A 16754-nucleotide genomic window follows, 5' to 3' on the forward strand; every position below is an offset into this window, starting at 1 on the left:
GCGCCAAACTTTCAGAAGAACATTATGTTTCAGTCTCATAAAAATGCATGCATTTTTGTCAACCCTCAAATGAATTACGCAGGATTTATTCTTGGCAGCTAGTTTCTCGTCAATAATGATACCTAAGCATTTTACTGAGTCCTCTAATGGGGTAAAACATTCACCAGCTTCATTCCCTTAAACCCACGTGTAATTAATTGGTAATCTAGTAAAAGCAAAAAAAGAAAAACGATTATTCTGAGCGACTTTTATTTTATTAACATTTCATCCATTGCAGTAGCATCAATTCACAACAATGCAAGGGGGAGAGGACGCATTTTTCTAAATCTTGGTGTGGGGGCAAAATGATCGGTTTTTATTTTTTTATTTATTTTTTTTATTTTGCCAACAAAAACACCAAAAAGCGCATTGTTCAATCAAAATCTCCTTAAAAAGGTATCTTTTTAAATCTAGGGGGTCGGTGGGGGGGGGGGGGTAAAAATAATCTAATGGAAGAGTAAATATTTTTTTTCAGAGACATGATAAAAAACATCAAACCCACATCTTGCATAAATATTGTGTACACACGTCGAACTCTGTCAATAAAGTCTCACCTTATTCGCTCCAGTCCCAGGGCACTTCATAACCGAGTTCAGAATCCTAAAGATAAAAGGGCCATCTTTTTCAGTAAAATTGCCAATATCAGAGGCCATCTTGGAAAAGAATGCTTCAAGTAGGGTAAGTACTGTCGACCAATGGATCGTGAGTACACCACTAGGGACATCTAACGGAAGACATTCCAAGTAGCAAGACATGTTGGGAAACATTATTCGGAGTTTTTCAAGGGATAGATGTTTGGGCGTGGTCAATTGCTTAAATGAGATCATTATTAGATACAACGTACATTATAGATAGAGTGTAGATACATATATGTTACTGGATAGATTTATTAATAGGCAGAATTTGAAGCTTAAAAGGAGTTTTTAAATCCTGAATACTTAGATTTGTATATTTCGGCAGATTTTCCCTGCGCATTTGTAATCAAAGAATGAGATCCTCTGACGGGTGTCCTCCCTTTTCTATGCTATAAAGTAATTATTATTAAACAGGTCAAATATAATATACAATAGGCTCACTATATGGTTTTTATGAGCTATTTTATGAACTAAAGAAGATATGATGCATCTTTTTCATTTCCTTCCATATTTGGGCTTACGGTAGAATGCACAATTCTCAATTTATTTTCTAAAAATCCAATAGAAACATAAGTAACACTTCATACACATTTTATAAATAACACACTGTTAATAAGACACTGTTAATGTTTTGGCAATACAATACTTCTAAGTACATTAGAAAAGTTGGCGATCTTTCCTTATTATTCCCCCTCCCCCCCTAGTTTTAGACTCAGAGTACTGGAAATGAATACTAATTTCTATGTCCTGTTAATTCAAGAATAAATACAAATGCAAAGATAGGACTCAACAAAAATACAACTTGGGTATAAGACACACACACTGACATCTATATTCTACCAACGCAAGAACAAATACCTACAACTGTACTTCGTCCCTGATATTTCTCTCTCTTTCAAAATTTTCGTTTTCAATTTTATTTGTCTTGATATTTTCTCCTACTGCCCAACACTGTAACACAGAAGAGAACACCAGAATCTCTAGTAGAGCAGATATTTTTCCTTCGTATTGTGGAACTTTATTAAGATGTGAGTTTTATTTATTTGTTTGTCTTTTGTTCTTTTTTTCCTTTGTTGTATTGTTTGTTGTCTTTTTCTTTAGATGCTTTAACTAAAAAAAATTCTTTTTTTTTCTCTTTCCTCTTTTTTCCCCGTTGATAAAGGCTCTTGGATGTAGAGTTGAAATATTTGGAACTTTTTATTAATTGATGTTTTGTTGTTGTTTTTGTTTGTAGGTCTTTGTCACTACTTTATTTAAATTAAACCCACTTTTCTCTCTTAAATTCTCGTAAATTGAGGTTTAAATTCTCAATGGCGTCAATCTCCCCCCCCCCCAGCTAGATTTGGGAACATACTTTTTGAGGATATTTGCGTTGAAAAGGGGATTTTTGGTATTTTCAAGGAAAATTGAAAAATCGCCCCCATGCTTAATTTTGAAAAATCCATTTTTGCCCCCCCCCCCCAATGTCTGTCAATTGATGCCACTGTAAATTCTTGGTGCTTTTAAGGTATATTAATAAAGAAAGCGAGTTTGACTCAATTGAAAGTTATAGCTCTCCAGTCAGAGAGAGCCAGGAAATCAAACTGTCCTCAGAAAATAAATTTTTTCAAGACTAGCTTTAACCACAGATCACGAGGAAAGCATATTCTTTTAACTTGCTTACAGATCTGTTTGCATGCTTGTTTATTACCAACGAGTAAAAAAAAAGTCTGATTCATGAATTTTAGATAAATTGAGAGCGATATGTCACTTTTAAATATAAAATATATCTAACAGAAAAATATAACATTTATATATTCAGTCATGTAACTAAGTAATGTAACCCTTTATCTATCTAGTAATTATATTATTAGCATCTAACAACTATCGAACTAGTATCTAACTATATTGCTAGTAAAGTATCTGACTATTACTCAGTAATTATATTAATGCAACATAGATAATATAGATATAGCAAGGAAGACACTCAGTAAAATCACATAAATTGAGATATATTTGTCCGTTGTTTAATTGCCCTGTGTTCAATATAAAGGTAAGGTAAAGAATAGGGCATTGGACTTTACAGTCCCTACCAATGGTGCTGATCTCTGGTTCATGGCCTTTCAGCCAGGAAGTGGAATGAGGGGGTTGGGGGTTAGCCATCTTCTGCTTTCGCACACCTGTTTACCTCTGCCGGATTTTTCCCGGCATACATTTAGATCTGGGTTGACTCTAACTGAGCTTACAGGGTCAATAATCAGCGACACCAGGACTCGAACCCTTGTCCTCACGGTCAAAGGATTGCAAGTCTAGCGTGCTATCCACTCGGCTAGGATGGCTCTTTATTTGGTTAGGCTTTATTCGGCTAGGACGGTCAATAAAGGCTATTACAATCGATTGCAACTGATTTTCATCACTGGCAGCCAATGAAAATCATTGTCTTTCAAAGTGAATAGTTTTCATTGGCTGTCAGTGACGATCGATTGCAATTAATTCCAATAAGCTATATTGAACGCGGGGCTGCACCCCTTCAGTAGCCTATCAGAAATAAGGATTTGATTAAAAACTTTCGAGGAACAGAAAACTTAAGACGCTCAACTACAATGATGTATTGTCGTCACACTCTTTCAGCCTTAGAGATTAGTTTAAACGTGAGCAGTCGTGGAGATTAAGGCCTAAAATTACAAGTATTTTTGTCCCAGTTCATTTTCTATTAAATGTGTAGTATACTTGATTTATACTTATACTTATAAGGTCTGTGTATACTATCACGGTCTTATGCATATTTCTCAGTATTACCTATACTGTTTTTTTTTCATCCTGTATATCGGTAAACCTTGCGATTTCCTCGTTTCTTCCAGAAGAAATATTTATCTGTCTATCAGTTATAGAATTTGGAAACAAAGTGAAACGTAAATATTTCGTGTTTTTGTTGCTACCCTTTTGAGCACTTATTTTTAGCCACAAAAAGAAATGTAAAATCATTTAATTATTTTAATAGGAATCTCTTCCAACTATAAGCGTTTCTATAACAAACTATTTGGTTAACCGTTGATTTGATAAATAAATTAGCCAGTTTCTACTAGAAAAGGAATGGAGAAAAAACAATTGATGCATAAAAATTGGTGTTAGCTATAATTTGTAATGTCTTACTTTTAAATCCAAGATTTCAATGGCAGATTCGCTTATACAATCATTCACAATTAAAACATAATATGCCGCAATGCAAACGTCAACCCAAAATATCCTGTTTTGCAATTATGTGATTATGCGTTATGTAATTAGGCGTTATGAACGTCATAACACTATCGCAGATTTTTTACATAATTTTAGGCCCCCTTCCCCCAAAAAGTTTAATTGTTTTGTTTTCAGGAAGGTGGGCCGAAAGTCCCTGTTTTGTTGCGCTAGGGACTTTTCAAAAACGGTTAGCAAAACTACACTATTGTCTCCCTCTACTTCACGAGAGAAAGCTAACTCCTATTATATAATATTAAAAAAAAGGAAAAAAAACACTACAATTGAAAAATTCTTAGTGCTAAATTTCACGAAATGGAGCTTTCTTCTACCTGTAAGATAGCTTGATTCGGGCATTGAGTTTCAGATTGAGTCCAATGTCTACAATTAGTGACTTTAGGAACCGGCTTGGTTGCTTGATCGCTTAGGACCATTTTTTGAATATTCTTACAGTCACTAATAGCTTATCGGTGGATAATGACGATCAAACAATAACCAGCAAGACGGCTTGAAGATCAATATTCGATATCAGAGCAAAAGCCACTCTCAACATATCTTAGGAGGCTGATACATCACACAAATGCTTGAAAGAGTTCTATAATTCTAATTAATATTCAAACTTAACACACTTTAATTGATTTAAACTCAATATTACGAACTTTTACCCCATTCAAAAAATGAAAACCGTGTTTTGCGACTATGAATTAGACAGATGATATGACAAATTTCTTTGAAATTCAAATTTTAGTTTTTGGTATGCAGCACTGTCATATTAGCAAATACCTTAGTTTTTATTTTGTCTAATAGTTTTCATTTCATTTCATAGCGTCAGTAGTTTTCATTTCGTCAAAAAGATGGCTTGATGGCTATACTTTCTAACGATAAAGCTCCCTTCCATGTAGTCTACTGCTATTTCTGCTTATTATTCAAACAGGAGAGATATATTGCGTTGTTTTTTTGTCGCTGAACGGTCATTTATTCTAGAAATAAAGCTGATATACTGTCAATATGTCAAACTAAGGTCCACTTGACGCAAAAAAAAAGAAGAAAAAAATGTCCAAATCAATGGACATCTAATTTTTCATAATTATATTTTTAATATTTTTGGGTAACAGCCACAATTATCATGCATGCAAACAGTCAATTTTTTGTGGATATCAGAGCTTTTTATCAAGATGGCTGGGATACCTAACGCCACAAATTTTTTTTTAGGTACATACCAGAGATACATGCAGGAAGACATCAGGTCACATATACAAAATATCAAGATCATAACCATTTTTCCTTAAAATTCTTATGCATTCGATACAGTCTCCCTATTTTTGCGTTTTTTTTCTAATTTCAGTTCCCTCTCAAATTGTCATCCTGCCCATCGAATATACAGCTGAGAGCGTTCTTCGTCGAGACATCAAAGTTTTACTTATTTTAGTGTAGTTTCTCAAAACATTTAGGAAAAATAAATAATTTTGACGCAACACTGTTATGTTAGGAAATAGCGTAATACAGGTATTTTGACATACTATACCTGTAATAAATTGTACAGTCAATAAAAGGGATCTTTTTGAAAAAAAAAGTTTTCATTTCGTCATTAAGGAATGTTTTGAATGGCGCCCATAAGACCCACAACAATAAAATATTCAAAGAGCATTCAAAAAAGAGTTTATTTCACTTGTTTGGTATTGTCTACTTAGAGGCAATTTGTTTCTGCTCTTTTTTATCTTACGCCTTAAACTAACGTTATGATAGTTTGTCAATACGATATTTAAACACAATTGTAATTCTGCTGACAACCATGAATGGAGAGTAATCTTCTGCTTACCTCTAGTACGTAGATAAGGGGAGCAAATGGCGACAGGTCAGGAAAGTCCGCCAATATGAATGCCATTGTAGAGAAAAATTGTTGCCTTAGCTTAGCTGAAAGAAAAATTGAAGATAGTTTATTCAAGTGCGTTAACATAGCAGCTTTATTTAAATAGTAAAAAAAGCAAAAAAATAACAGTGAAAAATACAAAAATAACAAAAGTACAAAAAAAACAGCCATTTAAATTTACGGCTGGTTGAAAAATCCAAAGCCAGGAAATACCCCAAAATCGTCCTTAAAAGTCCGAATTTTAGCCCAAAAAAAGACAAATACTTTTGTTTTGACCGGGCTTTGAGGATTATTTACTGTTTATTCGGACCCGTTGAGGACGAACATCAGCTTTAGATTTATTTTTGACTTTGGGTTTTACCCAGAGAAGACACATGAAAACCAAATTCTGTGCAGAAAAATGCCTATAATTAACTTTCTTAAAGTCAGTATCTTTTGATACCCTACATTACCTGCTGAATTACACAAGATTTAAGCACGAAAGACCTTATTACCTCAAACTCACATAGCCAGAACTCATTGGCAGCCCATTTTGAGCTAAGAATCCACAAGCATGTGTTCTTTTGACAAACAAAATAGTAGAATAGTTTCCTACTAAGCTGGACATGTTAGACAAGAAAATCAAGTGCAAACACTCATGGAATCTAATTTCAACCAAACAACTGGCCTTTAGCTCTTCGCAAAAAAAAAAAACAGTATGATCTACCAATCGTGACGGTCACCTGGAGTCCAAAAATCCTATTTCAAAAGAAAGCTGTACATCGAACATGACTAGCAAGAGCTTACAAAAACCGCATTTTTATGCGATTTTATACTAAGAAATCAGTTCCACTAAAACTGATTGGTATCCCATCTTTAATGAAAATCGCAAAGTTGATCGCTTTGCTTTGATTTTACGCTATAAGTCCGCTTCGGACTTGCATTCGTCTTGGTTCTGCTTATTCTCTACTACGTTCAGGCAGTTCTCACCTAAACATTCCGAGCAGGCAGGAGTGTATCACAACCCAGAATCTTCGACACGAGCATCTTTCTATTTGACAACGCGACTTGCACGTTCACCGATGACACTAGGCAGCCGCGTGGATTCCGCATCCATCATGACTGGCAGGAGATCATCATCCTGGAGGTGCCAACCCAAGTAGTAGGGTCCAGACTAGAATAATTTCAATTCAACTCACCTATCTGAAAGAAAACTCAATAGAAGTGGTATGGAACAGCTAAGGAGGTCAGTGGAAGTCTTCCAGGGTTGTCAAAGAATACATACATTGACACTTTGCTGACGAAAAGCCTATGCCACAGGGAATGGAGCGTTTCGCACTTTTTAGCTTTATATAGGCCGAGCAGTCTCAACCTTAAGCAGTTCATTTTTGACACTGTGTATCAATTAAGCGCTATAGCAGCTTAGTTAAAAACTGGATTTCGGAAGCATTAAATCAATCGGCTTACTAAAACCAAGCAGTCTTTATGTTGTATCACAACCAAAGAAGACATGCAAGAACAGAATGTCTGCTGCAGCGTCAAAAAGTCTCTGCTTCAATTTTAGAACACTGTAAAGATTCACATGTGATTCCTTTCAATCTTCTATAAGATCTGGTTGGTATTTTCTTTTGAGTTATTGACCAGTAAACTAACAAATCTTTAACACTACCGACAACCAAAAATTCCGTCGCAGCCACAATAGAAACAGCTACCTTCACACGACAGACTTACAAGACAAAAGTCAACACAGGCGGTGGCTTGATTAACTTTAATTACTTTCTCTTCAAGCCGTATCACAAGTAGCAAAATGAACCGCTCTAGTAGTAAAATAGAATAAATTAGAATCAAGTAGCAAAACAAAAGGTGTCTAGTGAATTTCAAGGCCAGAAATCCTTTTTGTTCTATTTTGATGATTGGAGTATTTGGTTGAAGATCCATAGCTATATCCGTCAAAGACAAAAACTGTATTTTCGAAATGTGGCCTCGAGTAAGCCACATAGTTGTCACAGATATTCCCCCAAAGACATCTCTACCTGCCCTGGTATCCTGTGCAGCAACCGCCCTCCATCAATAGCGTAGAGACGAAAAGGGCTGGGGGACACTGGGTCGAAAGTGGATAATCCTTTATAGATGGAGTTAGCATGAGATGCCTTGTCAAAATTTTTTATAACTTCAAAAGCCAATAGAAAATATATTTTCTAAAGAGTAATTTCTTCTAATACGTAAACACAAGGCGTATGTTTTCATAGCATTACTTCAAACACCAAAAGAAAATATGTTTGTGAACTTTTGGCTCTTTGAGTTGCCTAAGAAGTTTTGACTATGCAAGCTTGAGATCGAACGGTCTTTCGTGACTATATTCTGTGTAATTCCGCAGGTAAAACAAAGTAAAAAATAACACCCCATGCCTTTTTGAAGAAAGATAAATTTTTGGGCTTTTATCCGTGAAATTTGACTTTTAGTTGAGTTTTGGGCGGAATCAAGGTCTAAAGCAGTTTTAAAGCTAATATTCGTTCTTAGCAAGTCCAAAAACACAGCACAAGGCCCTTAAAAGTCAATTCAAATCCAAAGCATTTATCTTTTATTTTTGAACTAAAATTCCGGGCTTTAAGTAGGATTTTGGGGTATTTCCCGGTTTCAGGTTATTGCAGAGTTTTAGCACATTTTTCTCCAATTTTTTTTGAACATTTTAGCGTAAAAATCATTTGCGTTGCAAATGTTCCATATTTGGCCTTTTTTTCATAGAATGGTTAGACAGCTGTTTCAAAAAATATGCTGTTTTGTTAGAAAAACTATCAAAAAGTATTTATTTTTGATAGTTTTGACGCATGTTTTCTGATGCATAGAAGCTGAAATAGAAGGAAAAAGAAACAATTAGCAAGAAAAATAATCCACTACTGATTCCCATTGAGTTTACGTAGTTTCCAAATTTTAATAATTGCTTCCACTAACAAATAGGATGTATAGATAGTCAAAACTGGTCAGTCAAAGATACTAGTCAACACTGGTAAAGAAGAAAATGTAAAAAAAAACTATACAATAAATACAAAGGCCCTAAAGCCACCACAATTAAGGTTAATGTTTTCAGTACGATTTCGGTGTGTTATTGTTCTACTCTCCTATGGTTTTAATGAGGTCCAGCAAATACCCCACAAGAAAATTGCACCCCTCGAGAAATTACCCCCAAGAACCCCCCCCCCCCCCCAGCAATTCCCCCTGGAAAACTCATCTTACATGTAAAACAGAGCAGCCAAAGAAAATTGAGAAAATAAAACTACTACTAACAACTCTTTGCAGAACCAAGCCGCATGAGGCCAACACACCTACGCACGTTCCTCCTCCATCAAATGAAGAAATAAAAAGAAAGAGACAAATAAAAAGAAAGAAGAAAATAAGGATTTTGGATATTCTACCTATATTTCAAAACGCATGTAGAATATGGTTCTAGGCGTTTAGCACCCCCCCCCCCCCGCCTCCCGGAGATTAGGTTAGGTTACGTACTTAATATATGCTATGCTTTACCCCCCCCCACCCTAATGTGCAAATATATAGCCCAAATTTGTTTCTAAACTATAATATTTTCATCCTATTTTATTTCATTACCATTAACCAAACTTGACATCTTTCGTGTGTAGGATATAATGCAAGAGCAGGCTACCAATAAGGCTTTCCAAATTTGAGAATTTTATTCGAATTTTATTTTTTTTTAATTTCCTTAGGGGGAAGGAATTTCGGTACAATGCGCCACTCACTCAAGTATACGCTGCGTAAAACTCGAGAACAGACCGGTTTCTTCGTTAGTTTTTTCCAGCTTAGCACGAGACAAGACAACAGAATATATGGGAAATATATAATTTGGGGTATATATTTGCACATGGGGGGGGGGGGTAAAGTATTTGGACAGTTTGAAGTCAGAAAACAATTCTTTCTAGGTGTATGGCTAATAAAAAATTAAAGAAGAATAGTGAGGTATCTGGAAATTTTGTTAACTAAAAAAAAAAAAAAAAAGAAAAAAAAAGAAAATCCCAGTACAAAATAAATATAATGTTTCATTTAAGCGTTTTTTCCAAGTGTTAAGTGTTTGTTTTTTTTCAATGACCGTTTTTCCAAGTATTAAGTACTATTATTAGGTTGATGTAGTGCTTCATTTAAGTGTTTTATGATGATCGCTAATCAAATTTTATGTTATTTTTGCCTTTCGTTTATGTTATTTTACTGTGTTCATGGCCGTATATTTGGCTTTAAAATACACTTATCTATCTATCTATCTAATATGCAGAATAATTGTACCAAAAAATTTTTACATGCAGACCCACTATACTTTACCCCCCCCCCCCCCCCCCTAATGTGCAAATCTATAGCCCAAATTTATTTCTAAAGTAATGAAGAAACTAAGGGAAAAAACGGTGTGTTCTCGAATTTTACACAGCGTAAACTTGAGTGAGTGACACATAATACACAAGTACCAAAATTCCTTCCCCCTAAGGAAATTAAAGAAAAAATAAAACTAAATAAAATTCTCAAATTTGGAAAGCCTTATTTTCCACGGGGCGGGGGGGGGAGGTATTTTCCGAGGGGGTATTTTCTGGGGGGGGGGTATTTTCCGGGGGTAATCGCCGGGGGGGGGGGGTAAACGCCGGCCACCGTAGAATATATTGTGTAAAATCAACTAGTTCGTTATAACAAACTGTAAGTAAGTAGCAACTCGGGCCAATAGTAACCAAAACTATAAAAAAGGGAATTTTGATAATAAATAATACATAAAAGAATTAGTTTTTATTACTGATTCCAATTATATGAAGTTTAATGTTACACATAAAACGCTCCGAGCCTGAGAAAAATTGCTTGATTTTGAAAAATGGGGAAAACGTCCCCAAAAAGGCAAGTAATCTCAATAAAAATCACACCATTAGATTCAGCATATTAGGGAATATATTCCTAGAAGATCGTGAGAGAGCTTATTCGAACGGAAACCAACAGTTATAGAGCCCTTTCAAAGTGATCAAAAAGACGATGCTACAAGGAAGTGGTGTTTTCTGCCATTTTATGGCCCCAAACTATGAGTTTACCACATGGAGGACCAAATTGGTGTCTAGTATACGTTCTGAGAGAGTCAATCAATTTAAATGTATACAAAAACTAAAAAAAATAATATTCAAGGTACTTCAGACGGGAAAACCTTGGGATGTACGCTTAGCGGACGCGTTGTCAATAGCAAGGGCTGAACTGCAATCATATAATATAGTTGTCGGCAAGGGCGTCACATATGGGGGAGAAGACGCCCCCCCGATTTTTTCAGCCAGGCGGATGACAAATTTGAGTCAGCATAATAGGGGCGAGTATTTTACAAAAAAAAAATTACAGGTTTAAGAGAACTAATTATAGTACGGTCAATAATCACATTTAATCACATCAATAGACTTAGATCTGAAACAAAACCGGCTGTTAAACGATATGACCAAATCACCATCCCCCTCCCTCCTAAAAATCAACACAGCTTCGACGGTTACAAGAAACGCATAAAAAGGACTTAAATCTTATTGATTTATTAATTGATTAATAATGTAGCTATCAAAAGCGATACTATCAGAAAGTTGAAGTAGCTCTACATAATATATGAAAGACTAAATAAAAGACCAACAAAAGTTCGAGTCGCATAGTTTTGTCACATCTAAGAAAGGATTTGAATTTTAATAATAAACTGAAAAACGTGGTAGCTTAGATCGGTCGACCCACTTTTCCTTCCACTCTATATAATTGTCTACAGACATTTTTAGGTACCCGTCTTTTAGGTACGTCTTTTAGGTCTTTTAGGTACATTTTTAGGTACTGATCGCATGTCAAAAACAAGTTCTATGAAAAAACGTGGTTCTATCCCACTATCCCACATGATAATAATGAAAGAAAGGTCGAGATGGCTAAGCCATGAATTCGGATGAAGGATGACAGATTGCCAAATATTGTTCTTCCTGGCCATCTGAGGCCAAACGAAAAGCAGGTTGTTCCAGAATGAGGTCAGAAGAGGTCACAATAAAAGATTTAAAGGAAATTGGAACTTCTTGGGAGGGGCTAGAGAGTGAAGCTTCAAATTTGGGTGGAGGAGCATGCACAGCTGCGTTAGGCTTAGGTGGCTTGGTGCTGCAGCAAGTTATTCGTACTAATAGTATAGAAAGAAAAAACAGTCATTTTTTCCTTTGCAAAGAACTAAGAACCCCGTGATATCTTTATGCCTCTCAAGACAACATCGTATATATACTCCAAACTTCAGAAGTAGTTCCTTTTTTTTAAGGCAAAACTTAGCCTGTATTTTGTCTTACCTGGGATGCTAGTTTGAAACAGAAGAGGAAATATGCCCATTGGACTTAACTGGTGCAAAACGCAGCGAATAAACTGGCGGGCTGTACTACCACAACTGCCAGGAATGTGCAGATTCTGGTCACTCTGCCACGAGTAAAGGTTGGTTGAACTTAAGCTACAAAATATTTAAAAAATTCAATGTAGTACAAAAAACATACAGAAAATGCCAAATAAGAACATATTGCAAAAACAAAATATTACAGGTAAAGGGTAAAAGGTAAAGAGAGTTAAGGTATAATCGGTAAGCAATTAGCAAGAATATTTTAAAATAATATCCATTATTGTTATAGTAATTGGCAATTTTCAGAGAGCTTATTCGTTTTCTCGATGTTAATGAAAGAGCATGGTATGCAACGTGGCCCCAGAAGCAGTTCTAGCATAGAGATTGTGCGCTCTTTAGGTGTAATGCCCCTTATATAGGAATATAGTCCAAGAAAACTTGCTGAGACTACGTAAAAAAATTGCATAGAATAGCAGGAAGAACAAGTTTCAGTCAGATGGAAGTGCAATGCACACCACTCATATATATATTAGAGCATTTTGCGGGGAAGTAGTTATGAATAATCTTTTGTTAGGCCGTTACGTCTGGCATCCTTATCTTTCTGACTTAGCAACGAAATTGAGTCAGTCCAAAAGGTGACCGGCGTTTACCCCCCGCGTAAAATACCCCCCACCCTCCCCCGAAAAATACCCGGGGGGTCTGTCGTTTCTAATACCCGCACTAAGGACATTCCCCTCATCTTCACATCCAACTAGACCCCGTCTCGCCTGTTTAGCCTTCTCAGCAGCACCAACTTACTCACCGATCCATACTGATACTGAGAGGTTCCGAAAGAGTTTCATACCCTTTGTCATGGAGCATCTTAATATTTCTTGATATCTGTCTTGGACCAAATAGGGCTCCTTCATCTCCTTTTCGGTCGTTTGTGTATTGTGGTAGTAGTCTAGCAATAAAGTATTATCTTACCTAGCTCCGGATAATAAACAAAACTCTTCACTGGTTTTTCTTAACTTTGCCTCCTCCAAAATTGTGGCTCTGTGAACCCAAGACGGTAATCATACTCGAACACGAAAGATAAATGAGATAATCCCCTTTAAATACTCAACCAGAAAGCAACACAGTTGAGTAAATTATGGGCTAACTATTAGTAACAATGCAATACTGGTAATAATGCTGGAACGTGGGTACCCGGCTGATTGACCGTATTTCAAACAATAGGCTATACGAAAAATGTGGTTCAATACCGCTCTCTAGGGCTATAATGAAAGAAAGGTGGTTAGGGCAAGTTGTGCGGATGAAGGATGACAGATTGCCGAAGATTGTTCTTTTCGGCCAACCATCTAGGGCTAAACGGAAAGCAGGTCGTCCCCGTCTGTGGTGGGAGGACGTCATAAAGAAAGATTTAAAGGACCTTGAAACTTCGTGGGTGGGTGTAAAAAAGGAGGCTTTGAATAAATTGGGATTGAATAGGAGCGTGCGTAGCTGTGTTGGCCTCAGGCGGCTTGGTGCTGCGGTGAGTTGTTAGTAGTAGTAGTAGTAACGTCTCGACCGATATTTTATCAGTAAGCGGAACTGAAAGCTGCTATTGAAAAGCTTCAAACCATGCATTGTGTATATAGCTCAATCGACGCCTAATCCATTTCTTTAGAATTCACGCCCATCTCCTCCTATAAAATATATTATGACGACAATTAATCCAGAGCAAAACTTCCTGTTGGTTTTGTCTTTATTCATTTCAACTGTTAGAGCATTATTTGGTTCAAGTAATTGTGTTACGAAAGCCACCCTTTGGTTTTGCTCTGTTTTGTTTTTGTATACCGCCGATTTCGGTTTATTGCAAAACAGCGGTAAAAGTTTAACCTCCTCTATGGTTTTTACGGAAAATCTGGACCTCCGGCCGGGTTGATAAATATGATGCTATATTTTGGAAAGTTGAGTACAATCCTTGCCTTGGATCAAAAAGGATGGTTGTTGCTTGTATTTGAACTAGAGCCAACAGTATGTGAGAATAAGCAGTTTTTATAGTTCGTGTCCGAGAGGGCTATCAGAAGTTATCCTGCCAGATTTTCGTTTCTTTAACCTATGCTTCTGCTTTCGAGTAGAAGGCTCTGTTCAAGCAAGTACGTGACGGTAGTTTCATATTGATATTAGATTGAAATATAAACGTGTTTCAGACGCAAAGCGGTTCCCTGGCCAGCGTTGCCTAAATATTTTCTTAGAATAATAGACAGAAAAATTTAGAGGTTCAAAAAGGAGCATTTTTCCAAAGGCGCGAAAATACTGCCATCTATTGTTACAAACCGCTTCAGTTTGTGATCCTGTTAAGCTTGTAATTTCATTTTCTACGTTTGAAAATGGAGGCAGAGGAAAAGGATCAGGTGTAGCTCCTAAACTGTAATAGCTTTCATTACTAAAGGAATCCGAGGTTTCTCTTTAGTCCTTTCTTAGTAGTGACATTAAAATTTTCTCAAACAGCAAGAAAATAAGTTTCTTAACTAAGAAAAATAGAATATTCTTTCTATCGCTGATCGATTCTTCTTTCAGAGCTGACGGAACCATTTGCATCAAAAATTTGTACAAAATTTGATCATGAGATATACCATTTTGAAAACTTCCAAGGGTCGGTAACTTCTCTGTTGTGGCACATATATGAAAAATAAACTGAATAGCGACTGTTCAGAAGTGAGCTAAGACACGATTTTTTTTGCAAAAACAAGCAAATTTTTTTGCAAAAACAAGCAAATTTTTTGCAAAAACAAGCAAAAAATACAGAAGTGGGCACGTGACCCCCTCGTTACCCAGCCATTATCATCAGCTCCTTCAGTTCTTACAATTTTAAGTTGCATGAGCAAATCATGTTAGCTTTCTAAATATTTTTCTTAACCTATGTATTGCATTTGCATGGTCATTACACATTTGACCTATCTTGGATGAAGAACCATACGATATTAAAGACTTTTTTTCATGGACTATCAAGACATTCATGTTATTTGAAAAATTTAGGAAACACCGAACCTAGCCTCTGACATACTTCCAAAAACTCCCTAAAGATTTAGCATACCTTTGCTAATAGCTCCCCTTCCGGAATAACCAAAACATTTTGTTATAAAAATGGAGATGTTTGTGTCTTCTTCCCCTTAAATTATACTCTTATATCCTCACTAAGGAGCAGATATGTGTTTTCATGTGCATAATGCCTTTGGAAAGGCAGAATACAGTTTGATTCTCAAAATGAATATCACTAGCTATAATCGAAGACTGTCAAATTTGCATTTATTGTAAAAAAAATCAACGAAAACTGCAAACATATTCACTGATCTTGGGTTAAAAAAGGACGTTTCATATTGTCCAAAAAATAACCGAAAATTAAAAACATATTCACTGACCTTAGGTTAAAAAAGACTTGTCAAAGAACTTTTCGAAATTATTAAAAAAAAAATAACCGAAAATTGAAAACAAATTCACTAATCTTGGGTTAAAAAAGACTTTTAGAATATCGCTAAGAAATTAAATAGATGCAGAAGAAAAACTACCAAATACAATACGAATGCAAGGTACTTTACCCTTATACAAGTTAATGAGCTGAAAATGTGTGGCTCCTTAATGTAGTACGTTGATAGAAAGCCATAACTAGCGTACAGGAATAAGGCGTTTGCACACGAATTTTATTCCCAGAAAGGGGAGCAAATTTGACAAAAAACGTATCTAAATAATAATATGACATGATCATGAAATCAGAAATATCTTAAGATACCCCCTTGCCAATGTGCCTCACACTAGGCAATGAGATTAGGCACTGATGACAAATTCTTCATTATTAATTTACATATAATACAGAGATCAATCCAAAGCATACAGGTTTAGATATTAACCAATAGATTAAACCAATAGACCAATAAAATTGTATAAATAAGCTTCTGTTATGACGTGCTGCTAAATTAAATTATAGAATAGTTAAAGAAAAGGTAGCCTAATAGCCGATTTTACTTTCCTGTTTCTTCACAGCCGACCTTCAATTATGTTTTTTTTAAACACTCTTTTATATATATCAAGTTGAAAATACAAACTTTTTAATGGACAGATTCAAATTATCAGAAACAAAAATTTGAAGAATATTTACTATGTTTTATAAAATGCAAAGAAATTCATGGAGTACCTGGCACAGGTGCGAAGTATTTCTGGTAGAAGTGGAGCAGCAAGAATAGGATCCCGGTGGACAAAAGTACATATAATGACAACACAAAGTGACAGCTCTTCATCACTGAATTCTTCAACTGGACTCCCACAAGAAGCACACCTTCAAAAAATAATCGAAATAGTTTCAGAGGTATTACAGGAGAAATGGGTTCCCAGGTTTTGTACATGGCTTTAAAGTTCACCCCTCCCCCTAGAAAACACAATAAATATTTCCGGATTACCTAATGCCAAAAGAAATATATACAAATACAGTTTCCGCTATTTCAATGCTATCCCCTCCTTTTAATCAAAGCCGTGGATAAAACTGTCAATACTTTAATGGATTTTTTTTTTTTTACTTGCTGTTAAAAAAACTGAAATATCGGCTTGAAGAAAAGTAGGTTGATATACAAGGAAATGAGATATACGAGTTCGCATATCAACTGATAAACAAAAGAAAGAGAAAGTACTACACTAAACATTT

At 35.7% G+C, this 16754-nt stretch overlaps 1 protein-coding gene across 5 annotated transcripts in view; it reads right to left on the reverse strand.

Annotated features, from left to right (window-relative positions):
• unc79 (UNC-79 domain-containing protein) overlaps positions 1-16754 on the reverse strand; it is a 230690-nt gene that overhangs the window by 31644 nt on the left and 182292 nt on the right. For all 5 annotated transcript variants that reach the window (XM_089090820.1, XM_089090822.1, XM_089090821.1 and 2 more), the window contains 4 exons: positions 16251-16391; positions 12054-12208; positions 5707-5801; positions 594-851 (listed from right to left, as the gene is read on the reverse strand). In XM_089090820.1, the coding sequence (XP_088946946.1) occupies positions 594-851; positions 5707-5801; positions 12054-12208; positions 16251-16391 (649 nt within the window). The remainder of the gene's footprint in view (positions 1-593; positions 852-5706; positions 5802-12053; positions 12209-16250; positions 16392-16754) is intronic.

This window comes from Artemia sp. Qi Xiang Cuo, chromosome 6, assembly GCF_049724085.1.
Source record: "Artemia sp. Qi Xiang Cuo chromosome 6, ASM4972408v1, whole genome shotgun sequence".
NCBI classification, from domain to species: Eukaryota; Metazoa; Arthropoda; class Branchiopoda; order Anostraca; family Artemiidae; genus Artemia; species Artemia sp. Qi Xiang Cuo.